Raw genomic sequence first — 15,775 nt, 5'->3', positions numbered from 1 at the left:
CTTTTTTCTCCTTCATTCCTTAAGTTTCTTTATTAATTTCTTCTTTTTTATACTTTCTTTCTTCTTTTTCTTTATATAAACCTACCAAAACAGAGTAAATTTCACATTAATGACAGTGGTTACATCTCATCAATCTTTGTTTCTCTAGCCCTAAACACAGTGCCTTACACATATTAGGTTTTCAAAAATATGTGTTTTCACTGAATTATGTGCTTCAAAACAAAGGAACAGTAAGATAAAATAATTTGTCTGAGGTCCAGCAGCTGGCCAGTAAGTAAAATGAGAATTCTAAAATGTTCTGACTTTGCATTTGTAAACAATAAAAATTAAAAAAAAAAAATTGTTTCAACCATGTTATCCAACAAACAGTGGAATTGTAGTCATCACTACTTAGAATATCTCTAAATTCAGACTTCCTTTCAGGCCGCCACCACCTACCATGACAGATGCCGAGGATTTGGATTACACTCTTACAAATCAGCATAATTCCACACGTCATTTCCCAAAATCAGAGTCCTCTTATAAAGGTAAGAAAAATATATATGGTGAGGTTTAGGATCTTTTTAAATACTCATGCTATGGTGGAAAAATCAAATGCTGTCTTATAGATCATTAGAATGGAAAAACAAGTTATCCTTCCTCTCAGCAGAACATTACAGTATTCTTCATTTATTAAAAAAAAGAAAATTAAAAAACAAAAACAAAAGCAAAACACCTTAAATTGAATGCCAAATTTTTCTGTGTATTTTCATTTTCTTCAAGAGGGAGTTCGTTGCTTTCATTAGATTCTTAAAGGGGGGCTGTATCTACCATTTAGAATTACTGGGATTTTTCTATTCTAGCTCTTGTTTTCCATCTGCCCAAGACTCTATTCATTAGACTTTAAATACATACAGAAATACACACAACACACAAAACTCTTATGCAAAAGAAAAATGGAGCAAGGAAAATGAAGAAAGAATATGAGATTTAAGTTGGACCAAATCTTTAAAATGAGTGTTGTTGTTGCTCTTCAAAGTGTATGCATTCACTTATGTGTATTTTTTATGACATTCATAAAATGAGATCATGAAAAAGTAGTTTCTTATATTAATTTCCTCATCAGAAAATGGACCTGATTTTAATAGTCATAGCATTATCTGGATTATATGAGTAAAATATATGAAAGCAGATTGCAGTAGACTTTATAAATATTAGGTCTTACTGATATTTATAATTTGCTATGATTTTTGAAGATTTCTTAGGTGATGTTTTTATTATTCTTTTCTAATGTAATGATAGCATTCCCAAGCTTTTTTCTTGTTCTTCAGTCATTACAAAATACCAATGTAGTGGTGCCACTCCAGACTAATTAAATCAGAATTTCGAGGGGAGGGTGGTTCTAGGCATTTGTATTTTTTAAAAAGCTCTCCTTCCACTTTCCTATTCCATTACTTCATTCATCCAATGTTGGGAATAAGACAGAAGACATTTAAAATTTGGGATTAGTTGGACTTTATCAAAACAACCCATAAACTGCAATTTCCATCCTTTGCTGGCCTTTTCACCATGCATGGTTTAACTGGAAGTAGCTCATGATTTTTTTTTTTTTCAAACTCTGTGCTTGCATTACTTTTTAGGGGGTATCTTTCTGTTTTTGACATATATTTGATACATAATATTAAAATAATACATTGATTCTATATATAAGTATATTATAATCAAGAACAAAGAAAACAAGAACCACTTGAAATGCATAAAAATAAAGAAATTATTTTGCCTGAGCAGAAAGATAAACAGTATCAAAAATTAAAATTTTTTTTTCAATTGTTGATATACAATATTATATTAGTTTCAGGCATATAACTAATGAAGTGATCACCCCAATAAGTCTGGTACCCATCTGACACCATACAGTTATTATAGTATTATTTTTTTTCCTTAACTTTAACCCTGACCCTAAACCCTAACCCAAACCTTATTGTATTATTGATTATAGTCTCTATGCTATACTTAAATCCCTGTGACTGTTTTTATAACTGCTAATTTGTACTACTTAATTCCTTCCTTTTTGTCCCTCATCTCCTCAACCCTCCTTCCTCCCACCTGGCAACCATCACTTTGTTCTCTGTATCTATGAGTTTCTGTTTTATTTGTTCATTTATTTTGTTTTTACGATTCCACATATGAGTGGCATCGTGTGGTATTTGTCTTTCTCTTACTTATTTCACTTTGCATAATACTCTGTAAATTCATCCATATTGTCACAAATGGCAAGAATTCATTCTTTTTTATGGCTGACTAATATTCCTTTGTATATATGTACTATCTCTTTTTTATTCATTCATCTGTCAATGGACATTTAGGTTGCTTCCTTATCTTGGCTATTGTAAATAATGCTGCACTGAACATAGGGGTGCATATATCTTTTCGAATTGGTGTGTTGTGTTTCTTTGGATAAATACCCAGAAATGAAATTGCTGGGTTATATGGTGGTTCTATTTTTATTTTTTGAGGAACTTCCATATTGTTTTCCATAATGGCTGCACCAGTTTGCAATCCCATCAGCAGTGCATGAGGGTTCCCTTTTCTCCACATCATCACCAATACTTGTTGTTTGTTGATTTTTTTGATGATAGTCATTCTGACAGGTATGAGGTCCTGTCTCATTGTGGTTTTCATTTGCATTTCCCTGTTGATTAGTGATATTGAGCATCTTTTCATACATGTTGACTCTCTGTATGTCCTCTTTGGACAAATGTCTTTTCAAGTCCTCTGCCCATTTTTTACTCGAATTACTTGTTTTTTTAGTCTTAAGTTATGAGTTCCTTATTTTTTGGGCTATATCATTGTCGAATATCTTCTCTCAGTAGGTCGGGAGTCCCCAACCCCCCGGAACATTGACTGGTAGCAGTCCGTGGCCTGTTAGGAACCAGGCTGCACAGCAGGAGGTGAACAGTGGGCAAGCAAGCAAAGCTTCATTTCTATTTGCAGCTGCTCCCCCAGCTCTGGCATCACCGCCTCAGCTCCACCTTAGACCATCAGGCATTAGATTCTCATAGGAGCACCGGTCCTTGGTGTCAAAAAGGTTGGGGACCGCTGGAGTAGGCTGTCTTTTCTTTTACGTTGATGGTTTCCTTTGCTATGCATAAACTTCTTACTTTGACTTAGTTCCATTTGTTTATTTTTTCTTTTTTTTCCCTTGCCCGAAGGTATAGATCCAAAAAAATATTTCTAAGAACTGTGTCAGAGTTTATCGCCTATGACTTTTTCAAGGAGTTTTATGGTTTTGGGGGTCTTACATTTGTCTTTAATCTATTTTGAATATATTCTTGTATGTGGTATAATAAAATACTCTAGTTTCTTTTTTTTTTTTTCTTTTTGCATGTATCTGTCCAGTTTTCCCAACATCATTTATTGAAGAGACTGTCTTTACCCCATTGTATATTCTTGCCTCCTTTGTCATAGATTAACTGACCATATAGGCATAGGTTTATTTCTAGGCTCTTCATTCTGTTCCATTGATCTGTGCATCTTTTTTTATGCCTGTACCATGCTGTTTTGATTACTATATATCCTTGTGGTATAGTTGGTTGTCAGGTAGAACTCTGTTCTTTCTCAAGATTTCTTTGGCTATTCAGGATCTTCTCTGTGGTTCCATATAAATTTTAGGATTATTTGATCTAGTTCTATGAAAAATGCCATTGGTGTTTTGATAGGGATTACATTGAATCTGTAGATTGCTGAGTTTCAAAGAATTTTTTTTAATTGTGTTTCTTCTTTTTCCTCCCCCTCCCCAGGTTTCCATTATAAGCAGTAAAAACCTAGGAATCTGCCTTGAAAACGGACTCGCTGTAGCAAATGTTACTGGATGATACAGAAGGCATTCCACACTTATTTTTTCTTTCTATGTTTGTATTCTTGGGATTTATCTTCAAGTGTTTTTCTGACCATAAATAATTTTAATTCATTTAAAATGTTTTGGTTATTCCTGATCACTTGGGCAGTACAAGAAAATCTGGCTTCTGAATATTGACCACCTCTATGCTGCATATGCTTCCTGGGATATAGTATGTAAGAGACCTATGAAATGCCATTTTTGTTAGGTATGGCATATTAGTAGCTAGGGACTAGGCTTTATTTAGCAATTAGAATTTCATGAAGATAATGATCAAGGTAAAACAATGTTTGGACACAATGCAGAATAAAAGAATATAAGTAATAACTTTTTTGGTCCATTAGTGTATGATATATTGAAAGACAGGGCCCTTTTGCTTTTTGTAGTCTTTAGGAAAGAAAAAAAAATCACAATCATTCTCTAACACTTTCTTTGCTTTTGCTTCTTCAATAGCAAGGCTTTCTGAAGCCACTGGGCATCGCCCATTTGTTAGTATTTATTGGCAAAAATTTAATTCTGTGGTATTTAAACTCAGGTCTGTGCAAAGTCAACTAAAAATGAAAAACTTTCTATTCCTTTTTTACATTTACTTATAGTCAAGGCGAATGGAATTGGGAAGATATTTACATAAGTGATGATACAGTCATTCTCTCTGGTCATAGATTGAAGTTTTCCTCTTGCTTAAAACATAGCAGTATTTATTCGCAACCTCTCAAAAATATTTAGTCTATTTGTCAATAATTAGATTCATTCAACATGAAGTTGATAAAGTGGTTCTTTATCCCACTATTTGGTTCTACACTTTCATTAATGATACATGGTCATTGGATCCTTTATACAAGAACTTTAAACGACTCTTCAAGAAATCTAGAGTCTTTGCGGAGTTTCTAACCATATGGAAATGCTTATTTTCTTGTACTAGTTAACACAAAAAGCAGTCATGCTATATAAAAAAATAATATCCCTGCAGCTTGACTTCCTATTTTTCTTCGTTTGAATCTGATGTTTTTGGCATTCTAGTATGCTATTGTGTTGTTTGTTTAGGAAAGAAATATGTAGGTGACTAGAGAAAAAGTTATTAATTTGTTCTTTTCCCACTGTGAAATGCCTTCTGTTTGCCTTATCTTTCCAGATAGTCTTTAAAGTCAGGCAGTGGTCAGGAAGCTATTTAGGGCAGTTTCCGAGAGTGGATTTTGGTATTTCGTTTTGAGAAAGAGACTTAATTTCATAAAGTTTTTGGATTTTAGGAACTTGAGTAAAACATATCTAAGAGTTAAATTTTGGGGAATGTTAAAGTAACAGAACTCTAAGGTAGTTAATCATTTTGGAGAAATGGGGAAAGGGAAGATAACAGGACTTCGAATGGCCGTGATGAAGTGAATGAAGAAAAATCTTCATTTAGTCGAGGGCAAACAAATTGGAGGTCCTGGCCTTAAGTCCAATTCCAGAGGGTGGTTTCAATATCCAAAGCTTGGGCTTTATTGACTTATAGTAATGTTATATTTTTCTTTGTCTGCCCTGTGATTTTGCTTCATGTTTTTAGAAGTTTTTATGGTAACTTTAAAGAAAAAAAAAAAACAAAAACTATTTTTATTTGATAATTAGGCAAATGGGCAACATCATTTGCCATATTTTTTATTTTATAAATGTTTATTTTTCTATCACGCAATGATTAGTTTTACTTTTACAATTCTGCATTCCTCTTACCTCTCATGTACTTCATCCAGTTATATTTATTATTATTATAAAATGCTAACCAGATATCTTTTATTCAAAAATATCAGACCACTTAACACTTAACCAGGATGTTAATGTTTAAACTGTCTTGGTGAGTGACCAAAGGTGATATTTCCCTTGTGATACCCAATTCAACATCTGTATTGAAAATTTGATTTTTTTTTTAGGTTTTTAACAGATTAGAATTTTTTAATATTTAATTTAATTTAATTTTTTTGTATAGCAAACACTTTTTAAAGAGTATCATAGTAGTTCTTTCCCTGTGAATGAGACAAAAATCCAACTCAACCAGTTACATTTTCTTATTTTCATTCAAATAACGTAATTATCTTTGTGACTACAGAAGCAGCTAACAGCTATATTTTAAGGAACTGCCAAATGTTCTTCACTGTGTTCTCTGCTTTTCACTTTGTCATTTTAATATAAATGTGGAAGCATTTATTTTGTTCCTGTTCCGACTGCTGGAAGACACACATTTTAATTTTTAGGTACACAATGTATTATGCTTTAATGTTGTGATGTAAACTAATATTTTTGGCCTTGGAAAATCTTTCTATACCTCTGTTCTCCGAAGGCCCGGCTCCATTAACACCAGTATTGCAGAACGAGCACAATATATTAAGGACTCTTAGAAGGCGACTGCACATGTAGATCCCCTCCCCCAAACCTAACCTTTTGTAAGTCGTTGCCTGGAAGCAAGGTGAGATGAGGGTAAGATTAAATGTTATGAGTTGAAAAAAATTTGACCGTAGTATCAAACCATTGTCAGACATAATTATTTTATTGGAAGACTGGACAGTTGCTACACATGCTTTAAAAGAACATTGAGATTTTTAGAAAGTGACTTTGTGTACCACTGAATTACTATTTCTCAAGTGACTTTACTATAACCAGCAACAGACTAATGAACTTCAAGAAAGACTATATGGCTTTTGATCATAGAGATACATCTAAATTAGGAAAGAAAGATATGGATAGATGCTCCTAAGAGGAAAATCTTTTCAGAATGGCAGTGGCCACTTGGACCAATATTCCAAAATGGGTGACCTTGGACTTTGTGTTCCACTGAACCCACAAAGGAAACTATGAACTGGACCGACTTTTCCCTTCTCTACTGTGGCCTGCAGCTGAACTGGATGATGAATAAATTCATTGTCGACATTGTCCTACCATTCCCTCAATGTCAGGACTTTTGGGTATAAAAATAATTAACTTTTAACTGATAAGTATTTTTCTTTAATACTGTCAATACTCTCTAAATTTTGTTTTGTGCCAAATCGTTCTTTGGAAACACTTGCTATAATATGGTGCATTCAGTTTACCACATAAGTGGTTAACATTTTAGGGCCTTGATTTCTAATGAGTGTCGCCTTTGTATAAAAGTCACTTTGGGGGAATACCAAGATTATGCATTTATTCAGTAGTGATTTTCTTGAAGGACAGCTGTGGCGATTGACTGTAAGATCTTCAGCCTAAGAAAGGAACAAGACCGTGTGTACTCAGATTTAAAAGGACTGAGAACAGAATTCAAAGGTTGCTTTTGAGAAAACAGTGTTTATATAGGGAATATTTGTTTATGTGGGCAGGGAACACCGATCAGGTAGATTTACTATACGTAGTGTGCCGTATTCTGATAACATTGGCTTTTCAGAAACAATCATAAAAAATCAATACCTGCTCTTTCAGCGAAAAGGAAAAAACAGACTTTTAAAGTACTTCATTCATTACTTACTGTTCATAGAGAAGTGTTACTAAAATTAGGTCCCATTTTCTCCTCACATCTGGCGGTGCCTGTGAGTCCTAAAGCCATAACTGCTTATCTTACTGCTACAATCCCTTTTCCTCTTAACCCATAACAGGTAATATGGGCAGGGAGAAGCAGCCTGGAGACTGTCCTGGTAATGCTGCATGGGGTACAAGTCGTCCAAATTTTTGCTGGAAGAATCTTTTACCCTTGATAACATTTATCATTAAAGGGAGGTGTTGAGGCTGTTGCCGCTCCTGCCTTTTAACTGTTGTTGGAATGCTGAAACCTAATTCCAGGGAAGGCAAGAAGAGAAGGGATAAACTGGGAAAATCTTACTTCTACAGAGTCACTTTTCTGTTGAGACCTGCACTTTATGCCAGCATTGCCTGTGAGGAGCAATATTGCCTTAAATTAGTTTGGTTCCAACCAAGGTCAATGTATTGTACTTCGTATATGTGAACAACTGTCAACTCACCATTGAGCTATAAAATTCACAGGTGATCCCCCAACATCCTTGTTACCTGGAGCTTTGGACCTCCTCCCACCGAGCTGTGGTTGGCCTGTAAACTGGTAGATAGATCATTTCATTTCAAGTTGCCTCTCTATGGATGAGCAGCAACATGACCAAAAAAGCCGGTAGGAAAGGGAGAATTTCCTGGCCCGATTCTTCAGACAATCACATCCTGAGTAATTGAGAATTGACTGTCTTTTCCCATCGTGACTGTGTAGAAGTTATTTTCAAAGGTTCAGTTACACAGTGAAGTCAGTCATTATGTAAGAATCTCACCAACACTCTTGGGTATTGAAATGCATACCATTAACAGCAAAAAGAGAAAAATCAAACAAAAAAGAGGTATTTACTTGAATTTGGAAATTTGTTGATGTGAAGAGTCTGTCTGTTTTATTACTTTTAAGAGAGAATTAACCAGGAAAATTAATGCTGTAGTGGGGAAGACACTGGAGTGTTTTTTTAAGGTTGTATTTGACACCACAGACTAACAGAATTATCTAAGTAATCATGTTAATTTGTGGAACTATCTGGTCCTAAAAAACATTCTCTTTCCCGTATATATTTGTGAAAACTACCTGGAAATATGTTCCTAATAGATTTAATATGTTTTTTTCTGTATTCTTAGCATACTAGAAAATGTTTTTGAGTAACTCTTTATAGCATAAGGAGCACTACACTGGGTTCAGCATTTCAGATAAGAACAGAATTAATTGTGTAACTCAGTGCCCCATTATTTATTGCTGAGGTTCCTCTACAAAGAATGCAAGAACTGAAAGACAGGGTTTGAGTGACATTTCCTTCACAAAAGAGCAAGGATTAAGGCCAATGAAGAGAAGACAGTTGAGAGAATATACTATTACATATGATATACTTGGGATATGCTTTTGTTGCACTGAATTTCAGACCATAATTGCTAAAATAGTTTCTAGCTGTTACATTTAGTAAGTTTTTGATGTCAGAATTAAAAAAAAAAAAAATTCTGATTGAGTTAATCTCCAAAATCACCATAGGCTCTAACTTAAGCCCTTGCTATAAACTGAACGCCAAATGCCCTTTCTCAGAAATAGCTATATTTTTCACCTGCCTCTTAAAGGCAACTCAATATTTATTTCACAAAGTATTGTAAATAATGAGATGGTATAGTGGGAAGATAACCTAAAAATGTTCCAAAATGAGAATTCTCTAATGGAGTTTTCCTTAAGAATCCATCCCAGCACAATATTATATTTTGAAAAGGTGCTTAATTATAAAGTACAAGAGTTTGCTCATATAAATCAAGTTGCTCAGGAAATTTGAGGTGGTGCTGTCCTTTGTCTCATAGTTTGGAAAAGTATTCTCATGAGAGAGAGATATTTCACGGTACCCAGGCAGTTTCAGATTCTTTGGTAAGAACTCTTGTGACATTTTGAATGTGGGTATGTTTGAAAAACAAGTGAGATATTATCTCGAGCTCATTAATTTGTAGCCAAACCTCAGAGGAAAAGGCAGCTTTGAAATAGTTACTTCATAGAACTAAGTAGAACCTTAATGGAATACAGTTGCCTGTCTGAGGACAAAACAGAGGCCACCTCAAACCACATGCCTATCTAGAGATTAAGTGAAACTGTGAGGGACATTTTGTGGATGCCTTAAAGGTGACTGGTGTTGGGTATTGGTGAGTATGTACACAACCCATCTGGACTAGGCTAATGGAAACAGCCTATTTCAATTCACCCTCATACAGGACAAGTTGTTCCTGCTCATGGTCCAATGGAGGAAAATGAGAAACACGGTGCTGGTGACTTTCATATGTCTTGGGAGGTTGAGGTGGAAATGTCATTTGGACTCTCCAGTATTCAAACCTCCCTTAAATGCCACTTAAACACCTACATTAATTCATCTATGCAAGCTTGTGTTTTTATGGTTTGTTTTTCACACCTGTGTCCCATTTGATTCTTTAAACATCAGGATTAACATTGATATTATGAATAATTTTTAAACCAAAGTATTGTATAAGTGTGTACTTGTTTTCCTGGATGTTTTGAAACAAACACCAATCTTGTCCTCTTAATAAAGTCATCTGTTAAGTCATTGGTCTCTGACTCATGTGTTCTTTACTGTGTTCAAGGACTTGGGATGTTCTGGGAGTATTATTTCTTCTTTACAAAGTAAACCTAATATATCTCTGTTTAATTAGTGTAAATTTTTTTCCTATTCCAGTTCCATTCACTTTCTGTAACCACATGTAAAATGATACTGATGCCTAGTACATTTTAGTTCTCGACAAATATACCCAAGTCTAAAATTGGTTATATAAGTGGCTTCGTGTGGTGGTGGCTTGCTTGTGTATTTTGGGGCAAAAAAATATGTACATGTTCGTACCGTAATCCAAATGACTGAAGACCCCATAAGTGCAAGGGCTCATTCTGTTACTTACATATGACATTCCATAGATATTAATAACTGCCATTTATTTAACATTTTACTTTTATAAGGCTTGTTTCTTTGTTTTGGCTCTTATTTAATTTGATAGAATAACCATGATGTGGAAACTGATTATGCAGAAATTTAGCAAGTTACTAAAAAATAAGATACTATTTTCAGTGACTATTAAACTGATTTTTAAAGAAGTCACTTTAGTTTCCCTGAATTGGATTCTCTAGGCCTCACTTTCTTCTCTGGCCAATATTATAGGGCATCTAAATTGTCTCTATTATATATCTGTACTATATGTCACTGCTGGATGCCTAAGAAAAACCAGTGATATGCAGGTGTTATTTAGTTGAAGAAAGTTTGTTGATTTCAGCCTTTAGTTTCTAAATACTGGTTGAAAATTGCCAGTGAAAAAAGTTGACACATCTAGAAGCCAATTTAAAAATTTAAATAAGTGATTAAGCCCGCTCCCTTGAATCTCTGGCAGGAGGTATATAACACTATTGGGTGGATATTGTGGATATGACAGTCTGAGTGTCTGGCTGTGGCATGTGGTGTTGAGAGGTAGCACCCTAGAAAGACCCTCCTTAAAGGCAGGAGAACATTAGCCAACCCCTATACTTTAGGAATTTGGAGAAATCTTTTAGAGGGCTTTAGACTACCAGAAGTTGTAGGGGTTTAAAGAGAATCTTACCCCCATTTCAAGGAGCAGAGGAACCACTCATTTCTTCCTCCCCATTATATCTGAGTTACGTGCTTAAACTAAAGGACTGCAATGAAGTCAGAGTACTAAAGAAATAGGAATAAGGAGACCTGGGTCCTAGTCCTACCTTTGTTGTGAACTTGTTTAGAACCTTAGGACACCACTTATGCTCTACCTCAATTCTTTTACTAAGAAGCATGCTGCAGTGAGAATCGGTGACCTCTAAGCACTCTTTGAGGTCTAATGTTCCTTGATTCTTGCTGTCAAAGGCTGCTAGGTTTTTTAAAGATGCTCCAAAAATAGAAGAGCCTCATACACTACTGAGAGCCTGGAAAGTCACAAAGACTTCCTAAGCATTCATTTGAAAGGCCTCATTCCTGATCTTGTGTTCTTTAAAAACTTTATTTTTGACAAACATCATGTGTACAATGCAGTTTTGATGTATGTATGCATTGTGAAATGATTACCACAAACTATTTAACATATCCACCACCTCTCATAGTTACTTCTGTGTGTGTATGTGATGAGAACATGAGATCTACTCTCAGCAAATTTCAAGTTTGTAATAAATTATTGATTATAATCACTATGCTGTACATTAGTCTCCAGGGTTTATTCATCTTATAACTGAAAGCTTGCACCCTCTGCAGAGTCTGTTTCTGACTGCACTGGCCTGCTTCTCCTAGCACCACACCCAGCAAATTGCCCTCAACCTACATGTGTTCTAACCAAAATCTATTTTTTTCTATCCCTAAGCTTCAAATGTGAGCCTCCTTCATCAAAAGGTCTTTGGATGTTCTTGTGAACTCATACCTCCCACTAGTATACCTTACCTCCAAAAACACGTTTCTTACCAATTTCTGTGCCAAGTGATACAAATTTGTTTTTAGCCATGTTAATAATGATGTGTCCTTATTTATACCTGCCACATTTGGTTATTTGGTGTCATTACTTACCCAATCTGGGCCCATACCAGCAGTGCACTCAGTCCCTGCCTGACTTTGAGGAAGCCTTTCCTATTGAACTGCCAAGCTCCTATCTCAAATCCTTCATTTGCCCTTGGGGGCTCTCAGAACTGGGGACGTGTGAGAGAAGAGGGGAGTGAAAGAGGAAGAAAAAGTGAGGAAAAGGGAGAAGGAGATAGGGCATCTTTCTGCAGGTATATCTGACATTGGCTTTAAAGGTGTATGTATAAAAGACAAGACTTCTGGCTTGGAGTGTTGAGTACCAAGTGGTATATATCAGTGTTTCTTTTTAATGGATCGTGCAAATTTGTCCAAAATGTGTCAAGTCTTAAGAACTCTTTGCCTAGTCCTACATCCTGAAGATTTTCTTCTGTATTTTTTTTTCTAAAAGTTTTTTTTTCATTTTAAGTTTTACATTTAAGTCCTTGATTCATTGAGAGTTAATTTTTACATAAAGGGTGAGGTTTAGGTCAAGGTTAATTTTTTTTGCCTGGATGTTCAATTGCTCCAGCATCATATTTTGAAAAGACCGTCTTTCCTCCATTGAATTGCTTTTCCATCTTTGTCAAAGTTAGTTGCATATATATTGTGTCGATCTATATCCAAGTACTCTATTCTTTTCCATTGATCATGTGTCTGTCCCTCTGTCAGTACCAGAGTATTAATTACTGTAGCTATGTAGTAAGTCTTGAAATTGGGTAGACTGATTTCTTACACTTTATTCTTTTATAAAAATTGTTTTAGCTATTCTAGTTCCTTTGCCTTAGAATATAAATTTTATAGTGATTTTTGTATGCATCTATAAGAAATATTGCTAGAATTTTGAAAGGAATTGCATGAAACCCCTATATGAATTTGAGGAATATTATGTTTAGTCTTCCAAAAAAGATAATGGTATGTCTCTTCATTTATTTAGATCTTTGGTTTCTTTAATTTTTTTTCCAGCATGTACACTCTGTTTGTGGTTTGTTAGATTTACTCCTAAGTATTTAATTTTTGTATGAGTTTAAATGGAATTTTATGTTCACGTATTCTTTGCTAGTATTTAGAAATAAATTGATTTTTCTGTGTTTATCTTGTATCCCGTGACCTTTCTAAACTCACACTAGATTTTTGTAGGTTGATTGGTTTTCTACATAGACAATTACATCATCTTCAAAATAGGGACAATTTTTTTATTTCCCTTCTTATCTGTATGCCTTTTATTTCCTTATTGTACTGGCTAAAACTTCTAGCAATGAGTTAAATGAAAGAGGTGAAAGTAAATATCCTTGCCTTAATCCCAAGCTTAGGGGACAGGCATTTTCTTTTGCCATTTAAGTACAATTTAGCTATTTGTCTTTTTAGATTCTCTATATCAAGTTGAGTAACTTCTTTCCCTTCTTGTTTTCTGAGAGTTTTTATCATGAGTTTGTGTTGAATTTTGTCAAATGTTTTTTTTTTTTTTTCCTGTGACTGATCATGTGATTTTTCTTGTTTAGCCTGTTCATATGGTAGATTACATTGATTTTGGAATATGGAACCAGCCTTACATCCCTGGACTAAATCTCTCTTGATCAAGGTGTATAATTATATATAGTATTGTTGAATTCTATTTGCTAATATTTTGTTAAGGATTTTTATATTTGCATTTGTGAGGGATATTGATCTGTAATTTATTTGTACTCTTTGTCATTGGATTTTATATTAGGGAAATGCTAAAAATAAAACACTTTCCCTTTTATATTTTCTGAGATTATATAGATTTGGCACTTTTTTTTAAATAAATGTTTTATTAAGAATTCTACAGTAAAACTATTTAAGCCTAGTTATTTCCTCTTTGAGAGTTTTTAAAAATTCAATTTCTTTAATAGTTATATGGCTATCAAAATGTATTTCTTATTGAATTAGTGTTTTTCAAGGAATTGGACCGTTTTATTAAGGGTGTCAAATTTATGTATGTGTAGAATTGTTTATTGTATTCCCTAACCTCTTTGATGTCCACTGGGTTTGTAATAATATCTCCTTTTTCATCCCTGATATTGGTAATATGTGCCTTCTCTGTTACTTTCGTTGTTGTTTTTAGTCATGTTAAAGGCTTATCAATTTTACTGACCTTTTTAAGGAATCAGCTTTGAGTTTCATTGATTTTTCTCTATTTTTCTGTTTTCAATTTCATTGATTTCTGCTCTTTATTATTTCCTTCTGCTTGCTTTGGGTTCATTTTGCTTTTCTCTTTTCTAGATTCTTGAGGTAAGAGCTTAGATTATTGATTAAGATTTTCTCTCTTTTGTAAGCATTTAGTGTTATAATTTTTCTGCTTTATTAAATTGCACTGCTTTAGCTGTTGCACAAACTTTGATACATGTTGCATTTTCATATGTGTACAGTTCATTGTAAATTTGTAAATTATCCCTTGAGATTTAGTCACTAGTCTTTGTTCCATGGAGTATTTAGAAGTATGCTATTTAGTTTCCAAATTTGTGGAGATTTTCCTGATATGTTATTAATTTCTAGTTTTATTCTGTTGTGGTTAAAGAACACACTCCTCGTGATTTCAATTCTGTTAAATTTGTTGAGGCTTTAGGTCCCTGGATATTGTTTATCTTAGTATATACTCCATGAGCACTGAAAAGTGCGTATTCTTTTGTCGTTGGGTGGAGTGTTCTTGTAATACTGTTTAGATTTTATTGGTTGATGGTATTGTTGAGTTATTCTATATCCTGATTGATTTTCTGTCTAGTTGTTTATCAGTTGTTAAGAGAAGAATGTTAAATTTTCCAGCTACAATGGTAAATTTGTCTATTTCTTTTAATTCTATTTTTGTTTCACATGTTTTGCAGTTCTGTTTGATACATATACATTTAGGATTATTGTGTCTTCTTGGTGGAGTGACGATTTAATCATTATATAATGTTCCTCTTTGTCTCTGGTAATTTTCTTTGCTTTGAAAAATACTTTACCTGATGTCGATATAGTCCCTTCTGTCTCCTTTTAAGTAATGTTTGCATGATATATCTTTTTCTATCCTTTTAATTTCAACCTGCCTATGTCATTATATTTGAAGTGAATATCTTATAGAAAGTATACAGTTGTATTTTAAATATACATTCTACCATATCTATCTTTTAATTGGTATATTTAGACCATTTACAGTTAATATAATTATTGGTCTGTAAGAACTTAAGCTTGCCATTTTATTTTTTCTGTTTTCAATTTCCCAGTTTTCTTACTTTCCTGAGCATTACTTGAACAATTTTTAGAATTTCATTTTGATTTATTTATAGTGATTTTTGAGTGCATCCTATTGTATACATTTTTTAGTGGTTGCTCTAAGTGTTATGTTATATATACATAACTTATCATAGTGTGATTTTGCCAGTTCAAGTGTAGAAACTTTACTTCACTTTATGTCCCTCTCCCAAGTTATAATTGTTTTAAGTATTTCTTCTACATACATTTTGAATCACTTTAACAGTGTTATATTTTTGCTTCAGCCATCAAGTACTTTAGGAAACTAAATAGAAGGGAATTGTATTGTTTTACTCTTTCAGTTTTTCTTCCTTCCTAATATTCAGAGATTCCTTCTTTTATCACTTTTTTTCTCTTCAGAGAAATTTCTTTAGCTATTTTAAGATAGGTCTTCTGTAGACAAGTTGATTTTTACACACTGATCTTGTTAGCTGTGATTTTGCTGACTTCATTTATTAAGTCTAGTAGTTGTGGATTCTTTGGGATTTTAAATATATAGATTCATAGGAAAACAAAAATAATTTTACTTCTTCCTTTCCAATTTGGATATTTTTAGTCCTTTTTCATGTCTAATTGCTCTGGCTAGAACTTA

At 33.8% G+C, this 15,775-nt stretch overlaps 1 protein-coding gene across 2 annotated transcripts in view; it reads left to right on the top strand.

The window, feature by feature from the left end:
• The window catches only part of CCDC50 (coiled-coil domain containing 50), a 70,787-nt gene extending 60,845 nt beyond the window's left edge, over nt 1-9,942 (top strand). For both annotated transcript variants that reach the window (XM_011381491.2, XM_023525764.1), the window contains one exon: nt 3,780-9,942. In XM_011381491.2, coding sequence (XP_011379793.1) covers nt 3,780-3,799 — 20 coding nt within the window. In that variant the 3' untranslated portion in view covers nt 3,800-9,942. The remainder of the gene's footprint in view (nt 1-3,779) is intronic.
• The last annotated feature ends 5,833 nt before the right edge of the window (nt 9,943-15,775 follow it).

Source organism: Pteropus vampyrus, unplaced genomic scaffold (assembly GCF_000151845.1).
Source record: "Pteropus vampyrus isolate Shadow unplaced genomic scaffold, Pvam_2.0 Scaffold14, whole genome shotgun sequence".
NCBI lineage: Eukaryota > Metazoa > Chordata > Mammalia > Chiroptera > Pteropodidae > Pteropus > Pteropus vampyrus.
This window is presented reverse-complemented; position numbering and strand designations above follow the sequence as displayed.